General features: G+C 42.9%; 3 protein-coding genes across 3 annotated transcripts; 1 reads left to right on the top strand and 2 right to left on the bottom strand.

Annotated features, from left to right (window-relative positions):
* Window positions 1–12335: 12335 nt before the first annotated feature.
* LOC134209614 (uncharacterized) lies at window positions 12336–14780 on the top strand. The gene is made up of 3 exons (XM_062685609.1): window positions 12336–12350; window positions 12466–12569; window positions 12659–14780. Exons 1-3 carry the CDS (start codon window positions 12336–12338, stop codon window positions 14778–14780), a joined length of 2241 nt encoding a protein of 746 aa, XP_062541593.1.
* Window positions 14781–16675: 1895 nt separating this feature from the next.
* Window positions 16676–17392, bottom strand: LOC134209613 (uncharacterized). Its single transcript, XM_062685608.1, has one exon. It carries the CDS (start codon window positions 17390–17392, stop codon window positions 16676–16678), a length of 717 nt encoding a protein of 238 aa, XP_062541592.1.
* LOC134209611 (uncharacterized) lies at window positions 17389–18686 on the bottom strand. Its single transcript, XM_062685607.1, has 2 exons — window positions 17881–18686; window positions 17389–17749 (listed from the first exon to the last, which is right to left on the bottom strand). Exons 1-2 carry the CDS (start codon window positions 18684–18686, stop codon window positions 17389–17391), a joined length of 1167 nt encoding a protein of 388 aa, XP_062541591.1.
* Between the last annotated feature and the right edge of the window lie 2394 nt (window positions 18687–21080).

The following is a 21080-nucleotide window of genomic DNA, read 5'->3' as shown; positions in this document are numbered from 1 at the left end:
TCTTACAAAAAATTCAATTTCTTGGTTTATTGCTGGACGATAAACAGTTTTTCTCGCTAACTGTTTCATTTTGACGATCCCGGAGTGGTTAACATGCAACATTTTAAGTAATTTGCTTTTTAGTTTCACTGGTATTACTACGCGATTTTGAAACAAAAGGCATCCTTCAATGATTTCAAGGTCGTGTTGGTTTGCATAAATATTTAATAAGGTTTTATCAATTTTTTTAGGCCACCCATTCTGGAAATAAGTTATTATTTTTACCATAAACAAACCATTACCATTCTGAAAATAAGCTATTATTTTTACCATAAACAAATTATTCTATGTTTCTCTGGCTATTTAAAAAAATGGTAATCCTTTGGTAAGATTCAATCTATTTATATGTTCTACGTCGCATTCTTTACGTACTCTATGTTGTCTTGTCTTAGCACATGCACAGCCAGTATTGAAAAGCATTCTGGAAATGTCGTTTGTATTTCTGAGCATTTTCTTGTCTGCATTAATATTTGCTTTTTTTTCAATTTCGTTTATTTGGTAGGCTCAGGCGTGTATAACACTTTACGGAGCCATTGTTCTTTGTGATATATACAATCAATATCATTTTATTATACGGTTAGTAAGCGGGGGGTAGAAGCCAGCGTACTCGAGATTAGTTTACAATGTTCAAGGATGGACGGGGCTTAGGATTTGGGATCAGGAAATTTCAGCTTCTCATCAGTGACGATGTGGCGTGTCGTCGTGCTCGAGGAATGGTTCGACTGGGAGCATCTTCCGGATGGCAAGAGCTATGGAGCTCTACGAAACAAAAAGGCAGAGACAGAACAAAAAAAAAACTTTAAAGAGAGAAAAAAAACAAAATGTTAGATTTTAGCACAAAGCACAAAGCACAAGGAAAACTATAAATGGCCTGCATATAGACAACATCACGATCTCCCAAAACACCGCGAACTTCCCTGAAGGGTTGTTTACCTCGGGCCACAGGGGTATCCAATAATTGCTCTCTGGAGGCGTCATTTTCCGAGCAGGACCAAACTACGTGATCGACAGATCGAAGTGTGCCGCGTTGGAGATAGGATGCAAAATATGTTGCTCCGTTACTTCCGTCAACTTTTTTTTATCAAATATTCAATTTTCTGTTGGCAGTTTTGCTTAAAATGTGGTTTTTCCTCGAAGTCTTTGTTTTCTGTGTGCTGTGAAAACACCATTTGCATATAAAAAAAACACCGAGTAACGGGTCTGCTGAAAAGTGAAGGCGAATCAAGGTCAAGAAATATGATTGCTGTACAAGATGACGATGGTTTATGTTGAGGCTCCATACAAATATACAGGATTAGGACTGAAACGTATCGGAAAGTACTAAGGACCTATCTGGTGAGACCCACCTAATTTATATGATTACTATATTTTGACTCCATGATTTACACGACACTTATACTACCGGAATGCCTGGTTGGCTACTGATTATCAATAGCTTTAATAATCGTTTATACCACCGGATCCATGGTATGAAATAATTCCATATTCATTGGTGACCTTTCGCGAACTAAAGAACACATTTTTTGAGAACAGAAGTTTCCATTGTACCGCTCTTTCACGTTTATACAGTTCGAAGCTGTATTCTGTAAGCATTCTTGTACTATATATTTCATAAAAAAATCCTAGTTTATACATAAATAAATTCCATAAACTATTAACGGAAAGAAAGTATCTTACAATCGTATGAAGGAGTATTAGGCCAACCAACACTACGGGAAAATCCCTTAGAGCGAAATTCGAGTCACCGCATTTTTTCTTATGGTGGTATAAGAGAGTGGGAGGCAGGCTTGTAAAATGTCATCTGCATGTCATTTGACTAATTTGTTCATAACTTTCTTTAGAAGCAAAATTTCTTCCATAATTTTGAATGTACTCATAACGCTTGAGTAGGGTTATATTTTTGTCCAAGGGTACATTGCTCTAAGTATAACATCAAAGGCTGGAGAGTGAAAACTCTCCAAAATGTCACGTGTCATTTGACATAATGTCATTTGAATGACATTTTGCCTCCCACGCCCCAGATTACATATTTACAGCAAAGTCTCGTTAGACAAAGTTGTAGGCCCATTTAACCGCTATAAGTTCGTCATACAACATGAATTGACAGCTACCTTCTGAAAAAAGTTCTGGGAAAATTATACAAACGAATGCAAATGACATTTTACAACACTGGTGGGAGGTGAGACTCATTTGACTCATTGTCGCATCCAAAAACAATTTTATTATATTCCGTAATTTCATAGTACAATTGATTAAGTCGCTATTCTCAACATTTTTTTTAAACAAGTATGTGTCGATATTTGCATTAATTTGTCAATTCAACTGAACGCAATTTATTTGTTTATGTAGGTAGGGTGACGGGAGGTAATGGTAGCTCATCACGTATACAATAATTTACCGATAATACACCGATTTCTAGAAAAATATTTATCACCGCAGCTTTAAAAAGGTGTACCAAGCACATTTTTGATAATAACGCTAAAAATGTGCGCTTTTCATATTTTCGTATTCTTGTATTTCATATTACCTTACTTCGATATCTCACTTTCATACTTTCTTATAAACATATTTTCATATTTTATTATCTGCATATTTCCATGTTTTCATACCCGTACTTTCATATATTCTCATAATTTCATATTTCAAAATATTTTCTTGTTTTCATTTCCATGCATATTAATATTTTTGTTGTAATTTTAAATTTTCAGAGCCCACCGCTTCATGTTTCATATTTTCACTTATCCATTTTTTCATACATTCATAGAGTTATATTTCTATACTTGCATAATTTCAGAATATTTTGTCCCTTTATATTGTCATAATTAACCCCACTATCAATCTCATTTGGCCACATATAATTCTGATGAAGAATCTGGGACGGGATTATACCACAATATCAACCTTAAATCAAACAATTACTATTGTTCTTTTTTCAGAGGTATGCTGAGTATTGCATTGAGTTAATAATACTACGGTGTTTTTGAAACTAGTACATAAATTATTTTGATATTCTCTATTTGCATATTCAATATCAAATTCTATCTTTTCCATTCTGACTGTTTACGTTCTGACCACGTTCCATCTATAGATATCTACTAGCTGTATGTACCCGGCCTTGCTCGGAGTTGCCAGTTTGATTCACAGTTTTTCATAATCGAAAAAGGAAAAAACCAATTGGTCAACATAATAATTCTGTTTTCTTATTGATATTTCATCATTTGATTAATAGAAAGCAGATTTCATTTGAAAACATTGACTGATTTTGAAAAATGAACCAAACCCAAAATCTTTTTTTTCGCCAAAACGTCTGTTTCTAAAGAAAGAAAAACATCCACCGATGTCTGCTTCCGAACAAACATCTATTTTTAAAGAAGGGATCAAATTCACCATTCAGAAGGAAACACATTAATCATTGCCTTTCACTGGGCAAACCATGATTTCGATGAATGGTTGAGTTGATCGATAACTCAACAATACCACTCACCCACACCCTCCTCTTTTTCATACTTAATTCACTATCGTCGTCTCCCTAATATGAAGAATGTGTGTTCCAAATTTGGCTGAAATCGGTTAAGGGGAGATCAGAAGTTACACTGAGGTGATTGAGAGCTGAACAATGCCAGTCCCTCCACAACATTCCCGTTTTCTAAATATCATCCCTAATCCCTACCTTCGTCTTCTTAAGAAAAAGAATGGGAGTTCCAAGTTTGGTTTAAATCGGGCAAGACCATAGAGGGTTGGGAGTTACACTGAATCGCTCTTTTTATAAAGAAAACCCCTTCTCCCTTACTCTCCTTCTTCTACCAATGACCATTACATCTCCTTTGTTATCTCCTCCTTAGGATAGAGAATTTGTGTACCAAATTTGATTGAAATCGGTACAGGAGTTCAGAAGTTACACTGAATTGCCCGTTTTCTGAACAATACCTCTCCCTTCAGACCCCACCCCTTTCCCAAATTACCCTCTCATATGAACGGCTCCTCATAGTGAATATGTGTACAAAATTTGATTGAAATCGGTCCTGGGGGTTGGGAGTTACACATAATTATTCCTTTTTCCAAAGACAACCCCTTCCCCTATACCCTTCCCTTTTCCCCAATGAATATCCCACCCCCTTTGTTATCTTTTCCTTAGGATAGAGAAAGTGTGTACCAAATTTGGTTCAAATCGGTCCAGGGGTTCATGATTTACTCTGGATGGCCCGTTTCCTAAACAATACCCCTCCCTCCAGACCCCTCCCTCTTTCCAAAATTACCCTCCCATATGATCGTCTCCTCATGGTGAATATGTGTACAAAATTTGGTTAAAATCGGTCCTGGGAGTTGAAAGTTACACAGAATTGCTCGTTTTATAAACAAAACCCCTCCCATCACCCCTCCCCCTTTTCCAAATGACCCTCCCACCCCCTTTGTTAACTTCCCCTGAGGATAGAGAATGTGTGTACCAAATTTGGTTGAAATCGGCCAAGTGGTTCAGAAGTAGTTAGCGAACATACATACATAGATTGGTTTTTATATATATAGATGAAGGTTGCGCGAGTTCTCCACATCTTTTAAATAGGTATCTAATCAACACTTCCTACCAATATCCCCACCTCAATATGGACCTGGTCAGGTTGAACAGAGAGATCGTTGAATGAAAAACATGTCAAATGCTATTTTTTTTTTCTGGCGCATCCAACGTCTCTATCGACAGCCAACGTAGTTATGCTATGATATGCTAAATCAAACATAGGACCAACCATAAAACTCATTGGCCATCTTATATGTTTGCTTGCAAAGCTATTGAATATATTATGTTCTAAATATTCATTACTATTGTTTCATACTAATAACATTGCTTCTTATCATGTATATATTTCATCTTATATCTTATAACTTATAATACATATGCTAGGTATATTATATATTGTATATATCTATAATTATTTTTCAGTAGATTTACGACTACTTATGCCGTCAGGAATATTTTTTTCCGATACAGGCCCGAGGTCTAGTAAAAGCGGTATTCTTCAACCGAAACACCACCGTAATACGTTGTTCTTACAGGATTTATAACCTTATGTATAACCTAAATCAGAGGTTCCCAAACTGTGGGTCGCGACCCCCAGGGGGGTCGTGGGCTGTTCAGTAGTGGGTCGCGAAAGACAAATCTTAATTCATAATTTTGTTATGTAAGCCCAAATGTAAGCCCCGAACCCAATCCAAAACCAATCCTAAGCCAATTCGAATCCGATCTAAATCCAATCCAATCCTAATCAAATCGAAATCCAATTCAAATCCGTTCAATCAAAGTTAATTGCCTATTTCCGGGGATTAAACCACCCGACTTGGACGTTAATTTACAATGTTATGAAAACTCATGTGTGAATATGTACGTTATGTGGAAGATTTTGATTTTGGAAAATGTATTGGAGGTAACCTCCGTCGGCCTTCGCAACCTAGCGGCTACTGAACGAGCTCGAGAATCCCAAATTAGACGCATAGTCAAATCACTCGCAATCCATTTCTCAAGCCAATACTTCCACATGTGTATAGTACACGTCCACATTAGTCCACTTCCAATTCAAAATCAATCGGAATAAATTTCAAATCCAATCCAAATCCAACCCAAATTCAATTCAAATTCCATCCAAATCCAATCCACATCCAATCCAAAAAATCGACGAATTTTTGACAAATACAATGATGGGGTAAAACACAATTTATTATAATTTGTCCAATCTAACGCGAACTCATTTTTATCTAATTTCACAAAATCAATGCATTTGGTACCTGGTGGGTCGCAAGCAATATAGGATTTTGCTCTTTGCAAGCAATATAGGAGTTTGGGAACCTCTGACCTAAATTAACGATGAAGTTGATGTTTCAGAGTAGAGTATTGGAGCACACTAACTTTCCAGGATTATCAGCCAGATAAATATTCCACAACTTTCTACAGATGCATAAATTTCACTTACAATATTACTGACTGTAAATATATGTGATTGGGTTGGGAGGGAGCATCAGGGCATCAATGAAGTTACAACTGGACAATGAAGTGGTAGCCAATCGGAGTCAAGGAAGGAAAGTATCAGTCGTTCGCGTCTATTACTTTAATCTCCAACAGTTGTAAACCAGTTGACGCGCCCTTCTTCAAACAAACCATCCCGTGGAAAGCTTGACAAGTATTGCAAATTTAATTATTCTTTTTGTTGGATCATTCTGCTGGAAGGAGATTCTTATTTTCCCGTGGGTTTCGTGTAAGCGTCTCTGCTTACAGGTCCACCACCCCCATTTTGGCCCTTTATACAGCAATATGTTGAATTCAAAATCATATAGAAATTTGACCTTACTGTCAAGTGGAACCGCATGCAGAGCAAGACTCTAGCCAGGATGGTGGGTAACTACATACATACATACATACATAGGACCAAACTACGTGATCGATGTAATCATCATCGGCTCCGCACCTACATAAGTTGCTATCGATAAGGTTTATTCTGTACAGATGTGCGTTTAGTGAATAGTGATTGGACATAAGCCTCGACATCGTGCGAATCAAGCCTCGACTTAAGTCCTCACCTCTGAACCACGCTCGCCCAGAAACTTTTGGAACTATGGAAAATAGCCACCGTCCCAGTTCGTTGTGTGTCCAATTTCTTTGCCAACTTTGATAAGTACTCTGACGGACTAATGGGAAAAACTCGTTGCTCGAGTATTGTCTATCATAAACTTCACCTTCCTGTCTGCCCACCTTTGCCAGCGAGTCTGCCTTCTCATTGCCGTAGATTGAGCAGTGAGATGGGACCCAAACAAAGGTAATCTTGAAGGATCTTTCGACCAAAACTAAGACTATCCGAGAAGATGAAATAATGGTCTACGGGGTGATTTGAAATTATCCCCAAAGCGAAGTTAATTGCTGCCAGCTCAGCAACATAAACAGAACACGGTACCTGAAGTTTTCGGAAGGTGGTTGAAGTTACATTGAAAACACCGAAGCCAGTGGATCCGTTAATGCGAGAACCATCAGTGAAATATCTGTTGTTGCAATTGACATGTTCATATTTTTCTGAAAAAAAGGAGGGAATAGATATTTGTCGAAGATGATCTGGTATTCCTTGAATAGCGTATTTCATGGACAGATCGTATTCAATTGAGGTACTGTCGTTGGTGAAGTGAACTCGAGGTGGATTATAACACGGAAGACAAAGATCTGAAGAAATGTAGTTGAGATAGACTCTAAGGAATCTTGAACGACATGTCAGTTCAAGCATTTTATCGAAGTTATCTACGACAAGTGTGTTACTTGTTGCACATTTGACGAGTATTCTAAGTGAGAGCTCCCAGTAACGGTGCTTTAAAGGAGTGACTCTAGCAAGCACCTCCAGGCTCATGTTATGCGTTGAATGCATGCAGCCAAGGGCAATACGCAAACAACCACCCCCAGCACCCCACCAGGTTCCGGAGATAGAACGTAGAAAATGGATCCTTTTCCGGCATTTTTGTATCAAATACTCAAAATGGAGTTTCCAAGTACATTTAGAATCAAACACGACTCCAAGGTATTTAGAAGATAAAGATTGGTTGATGTCATCATTCAACAGTTTTAGTTTCAGTTGAGCTGGGTACCGCCTCCTAGTAAACACAACCAACTGAGTTTTTTGCGGTGAAAACTCGATCCCTAAATGTCTGGCCCAAACAGTCAGATTATCCAGGGTACTTTGCAATGGTCCTTGCGAGACAGCTGCACATGGACCTCTTAGAGAGACCACGGCATCATCTGCAAGTTGTCTGAGCGTGCATTGTCCTTCCAAACAATTGTCAATATCTTTAACATAGAAATTATAAAGCAAGGGACTTAAACATGACCCTTGGGGAAGGCCCATGTAGCTATTTCTGGAAGTTGTCAGAGTGCCGAGTGTGAAGTTCATTTGTTTTTCTGACAACAAATTATACAAGAAATTGTTCAAAATAACGGGTAATCCACTACTGTGCAGATTGTCTGACAGTACTTCTATGGAAACTGAATCAAAAGCGCCCTTAATATCCAAGAATACTGAAGCCAATTGCTCCTTGTGCGCAAAGGCCAGCTGAATATCTGAAGAGAGCAACGCTAGACAATCGTTTGTTCCTTTACCTTTTCGAAATCCAAACTGAGTATTTGAGAGTAATGCATTTTGTTCGACCCAATGGTCAACTCTTGAAAGGATCATTTTCTCTAATAACTTTCTCATGCATGATAGCATGGCAAGGGGCCCTCCTTAGCCGTGCGGTAAGACGCGGTAAGACGCGCGGCTACAAAGCAAGACCATGCTGAGGGTGGCTGGGTTCGATTCCCGGTGCCGGTCTAGGCAATTTGCGGATTGGAAATTGTCTCGACTTCCCTGGGCATAAAAGTATCATCGTGCTAGCCTCATGATATACGAATGCAAAAATGGTAACCTGGCTTAGAAACCTCGAAGTTAATAATGGGGATGTAATGCCAACAAGAAGAAGAAGATAGCATGGCAATCGGTCGGTATGAATTGTGATTAGACGCTGGTTTCCCAGGCTTTTGAATAGCTATTACTTTGACCTGTCGCCATTCAGGTGGCACAATGTTGTACTTCATGAAACAGTTGTACAGGTCAAGTAATCGTCTTTTTGCGATATCTGGGAGGTTTTTAAGAAGATTGAATTTGATGTTATCGCATCCCGGAGCAGAGTTATTCGATGAAAGAAGAGACATAGAAAGTTCCAGCATTGTGAATGGTCCACCCAAAGCGGTTCTGCTGGTACGGAATCTGGGCAGACCTTTTTTGCGAAGTTGAATATCCATCGATTGTAGTATTCTACACTCTCATTTGTGGAAATGCGAGCCGTTTTCCAAAGTGTTGTCATTGAAGTTTCTCGTGATAGTCCCTCGACAAAACGTCGCCAGTAGCTACGTTTTTTGCCTTGAGAAGATTTTTGATTTTTCTTTCGAGCATCAAATACTCTTCAAAAAGCTCTGACCTTCCGTGTTTACGGAAGGCCTTGAAGGCATCAGATTTCTCAGAATACAACTTAGTACATTCATCATCAGGAGTGGCTGGTCTTCTGATGACAGATGTACTTGGAACGCGTCGTTTCTGAGCTTATAGTGCGCGTTTTTTTTAATTAATTCGGTAAGGAATCGATATTCATCCAGCGGTGGAAGAACATCAGTTGATTCAATACCAATATTTACCGCCGATGCAAATTTTTGCCAGTCAATGTTCTTCGTGAGGTTGAAAGGAACATTAACTGGCTCAGATTGTTGATAGCTACTTTTAATTGTAGTAACTATCGGCATATGGTCACTACCGTGGGGATCTTGGATAACCTTCCACGTGCAATCTAACGATAGTGAATTTTAACATAAAGACAGATCAATTAGGCTTTGTTGACCATTTGGTCCTATTCGAGTTACTTCATCAGTGTTCAAAATGTTCAAATTGAAATCGTCACACAAATCATAAAAAATAGGCGCTCTATAATCGTCATACGTTTCGCCCCATCCAATACCAATATCAATACTGGAGATGATAGGAGAGAGACTGCGCTCCAAAAATGTCGACGATTAATAGAGGCATTTGGAGGAATGTACATTGAAGCTATGCAAAGATCTTTATTCTTCACATTTACTTGGCATGCGACGATTTCTAAGCCGGGAACAGTCGGAATGGGAATTCTGTAGAAGGAGTAGCATTTTTTGATCCCCAAAAGAACGCCACCATAATGATCATTCCGATCTTGGCGAATAATATTAAAATCGTGGAAGTTGATTTCATCTTCAGAAGAAAGCCATGTTTCACAGAGTGCAAATAGGTATATCGCAATCGGAATTGCGAATGAAAAACTTGAACACGTCTAATTTATTTTTCAGAATATGACAGTTCCACTGCAGCACAGTGATTGTATCTTGGGTATTGGCCGTATCATCCATCGAAAGATACAATTCCTGCAAGAAGGGGCCATGAAACAGTCAATTGCTTCAGATAACTTTCCACTGTTGGTATAAAAAGGTCAATGATAGGCCTCAATGAATTCGGAATATTGAATAAATTCAAAAAACGGTCCACAAGGTCCTTAAAGGAGATCAATCCTCGCTTGGACGGAATACTTTTACTAGAAGTTCGAATTACTTTTTTTCTTTCGTTGATTCTCTTAGCTGGATGTTTCTTCGAAACATCGGATTTTGGCAATGGCGGGAATGTCTTACTGCAACTAGGATCAAAAGAAGCAGTAGGGACAGATTGCTTCGGGATTTTAAATAAACCCCCATTACCTTCAGATTTTGCCAAGCTTTTATGGATGATTTTTGTTCTCTTGCGGCGTGATCCCGGGGAAGACGGTTGCTTCCTCCTTTCGGGCACGTGTACCTCCGCAGGATCATCCATATCGGCTGCATCAGAGTCCAATTCATCAATAGATATGGAATCATAATAATCACTTACACGAACGGTGGCTGAAATAGCAGTCGATGCAGTGGCTGTGGCGGATGTGTCTTGCGACTTAACCATTTCCGCATACGACTGCTTGGAGCGCTGTACCAACGAGCGCTTCACTTTTTGGGTGCGCTTTTTGTACACCGGCCATTCCTGCAAACCATGGAGAGGATTCAAACCACAATAAGCACATTTTGTTGCCTGTGGTTTGTTGTCACAAAACTCAGCAGTGTGACCAAGTTGTTTGCAATTGGTACAATTAAATACCCTTGGCACAAAAAGACGCACCGGAAATAGCATGTTTTCAATATCAACATATTTTGGGAGCATCGAACCTGCGAACGTCACCCGAAGCGAACCTGACTTGGAATATACCTTCTTTCCATCTACCGTGGCTGCTGAATGCAATTCCTTGCAGTCCAGAATATCCACGGTAGACTCCATTGCATTCTTTAGGCGGCCTTTTCCCGCAAGTACATCCTTGCAAGTCAGGCTCGCTGCGTTGATCACACCTTCAATTTCGACTTCCCGCGAGGGGACATAAACCATATATTCAACATTGTACGCCCTGTCGCCAGCAATTTCATTCGCCACCTGGTATGTAGGTGCGGTGATGCGAAGTTTGTTCCTGTTGATCTGGCTAAAATCAAGCTTCGGAAAACGACGCGTCAAATCTCGTTTAATGCCGAGAAAATCTAGGCTTTTTACTTTCTGCCGAAAGTAAACAACTCAAGGCCCAGGCGAAGCCGCATGGTACAATCGAGAGCGCCCTCCATCTTTAGCAGGCACATTGCCTTCTCCAGTCTCCGCCTCCATTCCCAGCCCGCAAGGTGGAAGGATAATTTTGCTTATACTAATTTAAAACTAATAGCAAATTAGAAAAAAAAAACCTAAAAAAAAACTAATTTGATTAATTCTAAGCAGTCCCACTCTGTATCAACCCGAAGGGAGAACAATAAAAAGTTTTCCACTTATCTGCCCCTGCTGCTGTAGGTAGCAGCAGTAACAATAGCCTGCTTCACTGGCGTCGCCAGAAGCAGCTACTTCACTCGCCGACAGCGATCGCCTTGGATCCGTAGGTAGGAGCACCACACAATAGCCTTTTCACTACCGAACACAATCCGCGATGAGACACAGCACACACGTCTGGCTCGTTCGAACTATCGGCACGGAATGATATCATAAATATGACACAAGTATTAAAACGGCCAGGCCCACCGTGCAGGCTTGAATTTGGGAGACAATCCATAACTCCCCGGTAATCAGCATATTTAATAACATAATTAACAAAGAGTTTTGAATCTATGAAAGAAAGAAACGGGGACAGCCGTATCCGTTTAGAAACTTCTCGTAAATTGAAAAAAAAAGCAGGGGTAGATTTTAATAAGCCACAGGAGTAAGGGCTCATGTTTCTGATTTAGCAAGTTCTCGTAACTCTTTTACGGTATTGTGGTAAATAATCAATTAGGTCGATTTCGATTCACAGCCAAAAATATTTAATAGTTTTGAAGGTGATAATAAAATGGCAAATATACAGAGTAGAGTGGGGCAAGAGTACGCACTTAGTTTTCAATCGATCATGTGGCCCTTATGAAGCAAGCCTCAGTATATCAAATCAATGTCGATGATTCATGCACTCTTCCTATATGCTACCCAGGGGAAAAAATTGAAATTATTGAGATTCGTTTTTATAGAAACCATATTGCAAGACAAGTGAAAAACGCACTCTTACCTCACCGCTGGGGCAAGAGTGCGCATCGGGTGGGGTAAGAGTACGCATTTATCCAATCATGTGCTTTAAATATGTATTAACACAAATAAGAATTAATAACATTTAATGGATGTTTAATGAAAATTTATTAGGGAATGTTTAAAGATTACGTAACTATTAAAGGGGGAGAGGGTCGAAGAAATGTGGTCTTTCATACGAAAAACTATTGTTTTTTATATACATCGCTGACTAATCTTCCTACCCTCTACAATACATCTTTACCAGGACGCATTGCCTACAGCTCTGAGGGAGATCCTAATCTACTCGACCCAGTCGCGCTGTCTGCCGCTTGTTCCTGTCGTCAAAGTCGTCCTGGCCCTGTGGTCGAGGTTTGTGATGGGATCTCCCGACGGCATCCCCCAGGCAAGTATGCGTGTGATAGAACCGTTTTCCAGCCTAATTCCTCCCCATGTTCCAGCGAAATATATTGCACTCCATTACATCGTTTCGACAAACGGCAATTGGATGATAGTAATTCATCACCAGGACGCACAGTATACAGCATATTGGAAGCCCCGGCGCCCCTCGGCCCAGTCGTGCAAGAAGCAGTTCCAAGTCATCACAGTCGTCCTGGCCCTGTGGTCGAGGTCAGCAAAGGGGTCTTCCAGCCTGTGATATCAGGCAAGTATTCGTTTTGCAGTAGCTCATCCCTGCCTGACATACCTTCCAGTTCCAGCTCACTCGGACCTATTGTGAAAGCACTCTCTAGACCGGTCCCTTCGGTAATCAAGGACAGTTTATCTGATTTGCGGTTTTATTTCCAAAATGTTCGAGGCTTAAGGACGAAAGTAGATGAAGTCTTCCTGTCTACATCTGAGTTGGAGTATGATATCTACGTTTTCACGGAAACATGGCTGGACGATTGTATACAATCGTCGCAGTTGTTTTGCAGCAACTATGCAGTGTTCCGTGTCGATCGTTGTGTTACCAATAGCTCTCGCCGACGTGGAGGCGGTGTTTTGATAGCGGTAAGCAAAAAAATCGGGTCATCACTCGTTACTCTTCGCAACGGTGCGAATATCGAACAGCTGTGGGTTAAAGTGTCTGTTCGGGCAACTGATCTATTCGTTGGCGCTTTGTACATCCCCCCCGATAAAAGTCAAGACAGAACATTTATGCAGTATCACATCGACGCTGCATCTGAGATCTGTAGCTTACGAAAGGATTCAGACTCCATGGTGCTTTTCGGAGATTTCAATCAACCACGTTTAGTATGGAAGCAAGCGTATAGTGACCACGCATTCGTCGATGCTTTGCAGTCACATATCTCCATGGCCAGCCAGATTATGCTCGACAACATGGCATTTTACGGTTTACATCAACGAAATATGATCAGGAATTGCAATGAACGCATATTGGACCTTGTATTTAGCAGCGACTCTGATACTACCAATAAATTTACATCTCTAGCTGCGGAGGAGGTTGTCCCTATCGACCGCTTTCATCCACCACTCGATTTCTGCGTAACATTCCAGTCTGTGATATCATTTTCTGAAGAAATTGACCTCTCCGCACGCGATTTCCGCCGAGGTGATTTTGACACAATGTGCGGTCTGCTATCGAATACTGATTGGATCGAAGTGACGCGAAGTACTGACGTGGACTCTGCTGTTTCTGCATTCAACACTATTTTGCGCAATTGCATTGCCCAGACTGTCCCACTCATCCGACTTCCTAAGAAACCAGCTTGGGACAACTCGCGGCTTCGTGCATTACGACGTCGTCGTTTCAAGATGCTGCAGCAGTACTGTCGTCAAAGATGTTATTTCTCGAAACAACAATTTGATGAAGCGAGTCGCATATATCGTGGATATAACCGTTTTCTGTACAAACAGTATGTGAGGCGGAAACAGGACGATCTTCGCAGAAATCCGAAAAAATTTTGGTCTTTTGTCAATTCTAAACGACAGGAAAATGGTCTCCCTACATCGATGTATCTAGGTGACGGCTTGGCAAACAATTTGGATGAAAAGTGCGCGCTATTCGCAGAGCAGTTCTCTAGCGTTTTTACGAATAATATTCTTACCGCCGAAGAAACGAACGCAGCAATCCATACAGTACCACGTGATTTGATTGATCTAGACATTTTGCAAGTGACTCCACTGATGATCAAGTTGGCGCTTAAAAAGCTTAAGTTGTCGTTTTGTCCAGGACCAGATGGTATCCCATCGTGCATATTCAAGAAATGTGGGCCCGTACTAGCGGAACCTCTACTGTACATTTTCAACCAATCTTTGCAACAGCAAAAGTTCCCGACTGTTTGGAACACGTCTCATATGCGGCCAGTTTTTAAAAAAGGTGACAAGTCAAATGTTGCTAACTATCGTGGGATTACTTCACTCTCAGCTGGTTCAAAATGCTTGGAAACAATTGTGAATGATGTTATGTTTGGATCGTGTCGCACTTACATCAGTAAAGCACAACACGGCTTTTATCCTAGGCGATCTGTGGAAAGTAACCTTTACATCAACCTGCATCAGTGCCATGGACAGTGGCGCACAAGTAGACGCAATATACACCGATATCAAGGCTGCATTTGACACAGTGCATCATGGAATCCTGTTGGCTAAACTACGTCGTCTCGGGTTTACGGAAAGAGTTTGCAATTGGCTACAGTCGTATCTTAAAGATAGATGTCTATGCGTAAAAATTGGTGCAACCGAATCACTTTCTTTTACGCCTGGCTCTAGAGTGCCACAAGGAAGCAATTTAGGACCTCTACTGTTTACGTTATTCTTTAACGATGTTAGTATTCTCCTGGCCGACGGTGGTTTACTAATTTACGCTGACGATTTGAAAATCTTCCTCATCGTACGAAGTGACGCAGATTGTAGGGAACTTCAAAAGCTTTTGGATATCTTCGCACGTTGGTGTCTCATGAACTACCTTCAAGTTTGCGTTTCCAAATGTTGCGTTATCTCATATCGTCGACGGAAGTCTCCGATATTATATGATTACAGCATAAATGGTCAACAAATTGAACGTGTGGATAAACATCATTTGGAGTCAATGTAAATTCTGTTGATACGAAAAGATGAGAAGGTTTTGCGCCCATTCGAGAAAGTGCCTATACGAGCACTACTCGAACGGGCTTTTCCCTACTCCCAATAAAGAAGAAGATTTTTAGTAGTGTAAAAAAAAAACTAAAGGATCTTGGAGTGTTGTTGGATTACCAACTAACATTTAACCCTTAAATGCGCAATGTTGTTTTAAAACAACAAACCGAAAATACGTTTAATGTTAATAATTTCAATGGTTATTTACGTTAAAAATATTTCCGACGATTTCTAAAAAAATCGCCTTGCGCCTTTAAGGGTTAAGCTGCATTACTCTTATGTAGTAGAAAAAGCCAATCGTCAATTAGGATTCATCCTCAAGATTGCTAAAGAGTTTAACGACCCAATATGTCTGCGCGCCCTATACTGTTCTTTGGTCATATCCATTTTGGAATTTGCGTCGGTGGTGTGGTCTCCTTATGAAACATTATGGATCACGAGAATAGAAGCGGTACAAAGAAAATTTGTTCGACATGCATTGAGGAATCTGCCGTGGCGTGACCCGTTAAATTTGCCTCCTTATGAACACCATTGTGCCTTACTAGGAATTGAACCACTACATGTACGTCGTAAAACTAACCGGGCAGTTTATGGCGCCAAATTAATACATAGTGATGTCGACTGCCCTGCTCTGCTGGAACGTGTTCGTTTTTATGCCCCTGAACGTATCCTTCGATCGAGGCAACTGATACAACTATCAGCTAGGAACACTATTTATGGAGCTAATGACCCAATCAACTCTATTTGCATGAGCATTTCGAGAAGTGTCGAGGCTGGCAGGGCGCAAAGGAAAAACACAAACCGGTTCTGATAGCTTTGTGTATTGAGCTTCAACTATAATTAGATCGAAACGTAAGTATAATATTTCACAGTAAGTATTCAATAATTACTCACAATTCGGTGGGCCTATATATCTTGCGCACCTGCTGTGCCACACACTAACCTCTACCTAGTGGCCTAAATTCAGTTAATTAATTATCTGATATTATCTTCATTTAATATTATTTTCTCACTTTTTCTTTTCAGGATTTGTCGGAAGGACCTACTGGACCACAGACTGGACAGACTGCGACGATGGATTTCACGCTATGACTGCGGATAAAAATAATAAATTATGTGGATAGCTTTGACCTGACTCAACTAACCTCACTTTGCGACTACAATCTGGCAACTGTCGCCAAAGGTATAATCCTACCGAACTAATCCTTAATCGGTGGAAAATCGAATCGAGCACTACACGCTAATTTTCTGAACCGTATTTTAATTTTCAAATTCTCTTAACTAAATTCACTGTTTTCTTAAATCGTAAACGTCTCACTGCTGCTTCAACGTAGCTGGAATGTGGCGAAGAATGACCGGAAGAGCCCGATGACGGCTTGTCAAACGAGCGATGTCATTCCACCAGCGTCGACGCGGCGCTTCGGCAGCTGACGTGGCGCTTTGACAGCTGACGAGTGCCCTTCAGATTCGGTGTTGGGCAAGGTTGCCAGCTTGACGGCTTCTGCGTTAACAGTCTCCCCCGGGTGTGGTCCGAAGTTCTCCGGAGTCTCACGATGATCCTTGAGGTCAAGCAGGGCTAACCTTGAGACCGGCCGCACCACGCTCTTTTGTCCAATCTGTACGACGGCCTGACGATGTCGACCATCCGGATTCGAGATCATGCGAATGATTCGTCCTCGTTCCCATCCGTTTCGCTTCGTCGGTTCTGCGACCATCACCAGATCTCCTGGTTCTAGCGAACGAGTTTCGTCGAACCACTTCGGCTGTCGGCGAATCACCGGCAAATATTCGACCAACCAACGTCTCCAGAAAACATCCAGCTGACGCTGGATTAGTTCCCAGGATCTCCCCAGGATTTCTCGGCGGACTAGTTCACTTGGCTGAACCCAGACTGTATCGTTGCTTCGTTGATCTCTTCGTTGTATCACCCCGCTTGAGCTCAACACCAAAAAGTGATTCGGTGTAAGTGCCTCCGCCTCCTCAGACTCTAGCGGCAGATACGTCAGAGGCCTCGAGTTCACCATACGTTCAGCCTCCACGACCAGTGTCTGCAGCCCCTCGTCATCGAGTTTCTCCTCGGAGTACGCCTCGGTCATGGCGGTTTTACTGACTTCACCAGGCGTTCCCATGCTCCTCCCATGTGCGGTGCTCCTGGCGGAATGAAGTTCCATTTAGTATTGGTACTAGTGAAGGTGTCGGACAGTCCCTGGCTAATCTGATGTCGCAGCACTCGGTCAGCGCCTTGGAAGTTTGTTCCGTTGTCACTGAAGAATTCGGCGGGTGGGCCTCGGCGACCCACGAATCGGCGGACGCAGGAAATACAGGATTCGGTTGACAGTGTGTACGCGACTTCGAGATGGACGGCACGTACTGTTAAACAGGTGAACAATGCGACCCAGCGTTTGACGTTTGATCTTCCCAGCTTGACCAGCAGCGGCCCGAAATAGTCCACCCTGTGTAGGTGAAGGCCCGTTCATGGTGAGCCAGGCGAGCAGGTGGAAGCGGCGCCATTGGTGGAATTGCTGGTTTCGCTCGGCGGATCTTGCAGAACGTACATTCACGGCTTACCCTTTTGACCACCAACCGCAGTCTTGAAATGCTGTACAGCTGGCGGATCTCGTTAACCACCGTTTCTGTATTTCCATGACGGTATCGCTCATGGTATCGACGAACGAGAAGTTCCGTGATATGATGATTTCTCGGCAGTATAATTGGATGACACACGTTGTAGCCGATGTCTGCAGCTGCTCCGATCCGGCCACGTTCACGTAGCAACCCGTTGTCGTCCATAATCGGCATTAATCGGTAGATGGAGCTGTGTTTCCCGATAGCCTCCTGCCCGGTTTCGTTCGGTACCTTGTTGGACAGTGCAGCGATCTCATCAGGGTAGGAGTCGTACTGCACTAGCTTGCATATCGTAGTTTCTGCTGCTCGAAGTTCAGACTGCTGAAGTTGTCCTGTGTATTTCGGGTGCATCTTGGTCGTATTGCGTACGAATCGGAGAGCGAATGCGGTTGCTCGTAGTAGCCGATCCCAAGAAGAGAATCGGTCGAAGTCAATCACCGGCTCGAATGAACAGTGGTGCAGAATCGATGCCCGCATCTCCTCGGTAGTAACCATCACCGGCTCTTTTGGATGAGGCCACTCTTCCTCCGGTAGGCGCAGGAAGTCCGGACCATGGAACCACTTACTGTTTGGGTCGAAGTACGGACCGCTGCCCCATTTAGTCGCTTCATCTGCTGGGTTTGACTTTGATGGCACCCATCGCCATTCGCTTGCCGTGGTGTGCTCCAGAATCTCTCCTACTCTGAAGGACACGAATTGTCGGTAGCTCCTAGGGTCAGCCATGATCCAGGCCAGGGCTGTTCTGGAATCCGTCCAAAACACCATCTTGGATACAGGAATACCGTGATTTTCTCGGACGAACTTCGACCAACGTACGCCCAAGACACAGCCTTGTAGTTCTAGTCTGGGAATAGACCACGGCTTTAGCGGAGCAACTTTGGATTTGGCAGCAATTAAGCAGCACAGCGGACCCATTTCTGAACTAAGAGTGCGCAGATAGATCGCACAAGAGTACGCTACCTCGCTTGCGTCGACGAACACATGGAGCTCAGGTTGTGATAGGTCTTATGATTCGCATGGTGGAAATAACATCTAGGAATGCGCACCCCGGAGATGTACTCAATCATCTGCACCCACCGCTGCCATTTCGCAAATACGTTTGTGCTGACTTGTTCGTCCCATTCAGTGCCTTCTCTCCAAATGTCTTGGATAAGAACTTTGCCATGGATGAGGAACGGTGAGAGCAATCCCAATGGATCAAATAGAGTCATCACGCATCGTAGTACCTGCCTCTTTGTCGGCCGCGTGGCCGTTTGAATCAGTGACTGGACTTCTACACTCATCTGGGTGGAAAAGCTCAGCTCGTCGGTTGAAGGACTCCATAGCATTCCGAGCACTCTCTCTGTATTCACTCCGTCAACGAGTTTCAGTTGCTTTTCGGCTGCAAGTGGAACTTCGCCCAGTCGTTCTAGCACCGTGCTACTGTTCGACCGCCAGTTGTGCAATTCGAACCCTCCGTTGCCGTGTACGTGTCGTACCTCGCGTGCCACTTTTGCTGCTTCCTCTTCCGTGCTGAAACTCGCCAGATAATCATCAACGTAGTGGTCGTTGATAATCGCTTTTACCGCTTCCGGATACAGCTCTCGGTGTTGCTCGGCGTTCCTGTTTTTAACGAACTGTGCTGATGCCGGTGAACAAGTACTGCCGAATGTGGCAACGTCCATCAGGTATACCGTGGGCTTCTCAGACGGGTTGTCTCGCCACAGGAAGCGTTGGGAGTTCTTGTCTGCTTTTCGGATTCGGATCTGGTGAAACATCTCCTGGATATCTGAGCTGACTGCCACCCCGTACAGTCGGAAACGGAAAAGAATCGCGGGAAGAGAAGAGAGTTGATCTGGTCCTTTGAGGAGTGCACTGTTGAGCGATACGCCGTCGACCTTAGCCGCAGCGTCCCAAATAACGCGGACTTTCCCCGGTTTCTTTGGGTTCATCACCGCTCCGACTGGGAGGTGCCATACTCTCCTTGGATCCGCTGCTTCCATTTCTGCTTTCGTAGCCTTGTGCGCGTATCCTTTTGCTGCGTATTCGCGTATTTGTCGGTGCAGATTCTCCTTCAGTACCGTGTCACGATCCATCCTGCGCTCTAGGCATTCCAGCCGACGCACTGCCATGTAATAGCTGTTCGGGAACTCTACGTGGTCTTCTTTCCAAATTAGTCCCGTTTCGAAGCGGTTTCCAACACGGTAAGTTGTGGCTTCCATTATGGTTAGCGCCCGTTCGTCTTCCTGCTTCATCGGGATTACTGTCGGACATACTCCTGCTCCTTCAATGGCGAAGAAGTCTTTCACCGCCTCGTGAAGTGTTTCATCACAGGAACATTCGCAGATGTGGAAACTGTATGAATCTTGTTTACTGCTTTCATGGGGACCGTAGACGCACCAACCTAGTCTGGTTTTCACCGCCACCGGCGCCGTCCCATCTTCTCCTTCTCGTACTTTCAATGGTAGCGCTAGCCGCAAATTATCGATCCCGATAAGAATCTTCGGAACAGCGTTCTTGTAGCTGCTGACAGGAATGCCCGTTAGGTGCTTGTGCTTTAACTGCCGCATCCATCTGGAAACTTTGGCAGGGAAGGCCCAGGTTCTTTACAGTGCGCGCGTTTAGCAATTTGTGCCGCTTGTCCTGCCCTAGTCCAGCTATCTCGACAGTGACCTGTTGGGAACCCTTCTCTACGCGTGAAGTATTCCCAGTCCAACGAAGGCATAGAGGGAGGAGTGCCTTTAGTCCCAGCGAAGTAATCAAGTCACTTTCCACCAATGTCAGATCCGATCCCTCGTCAAGAAAGGCGAACGTGTTGATCGAACTGTTCTCCCCGTAAAGAGTGACGGGAATGATTCGGAACAACGTCGAGGAACTCAGGTGCCGATGGGTGTGGTTTTCTGCGACTTGAACGGTGGATTCCGATGACTTTGGTGGGCCTCTAGATGAGTGGAGAAGCGGATGATGACGGTACTGGCAGCCATTGATGTCGCAAGACTTTCTGCCTCGGCACGCGCGTCGTCCATGGCTGAATAGACAGTTTTGACATAGACTCAGCGCACGGACTCGTCTCCAACGATCATCGACTGTCAACTGTTTGAACGCGTTACAATCTCGTACTCGGTGACCGCTCTTATTGCAGTTCAGGCAATTGAACTGCTTCACCGTTTCTGTCGGATC

Source organism: Armigeres subalbatus, chromosome 2 (genome assembly GCF_024139115.2).
Source record: "Armigeres subalbatus isolate Guangzhou_Male chromosome 2, GZ_Asu_2, whole genome shotgun sequence".
Lineage (NCBI taxonomy): Eukaryota > Metazoa > Arthropoda > Insecta > Diptera > Culicidae > Armigeres > Armigeres subalbatus.
Note: the sequence above shows the minus strand (reverse complement) of the source record. Positions and strands in the feature narration are given on the sequence as shown.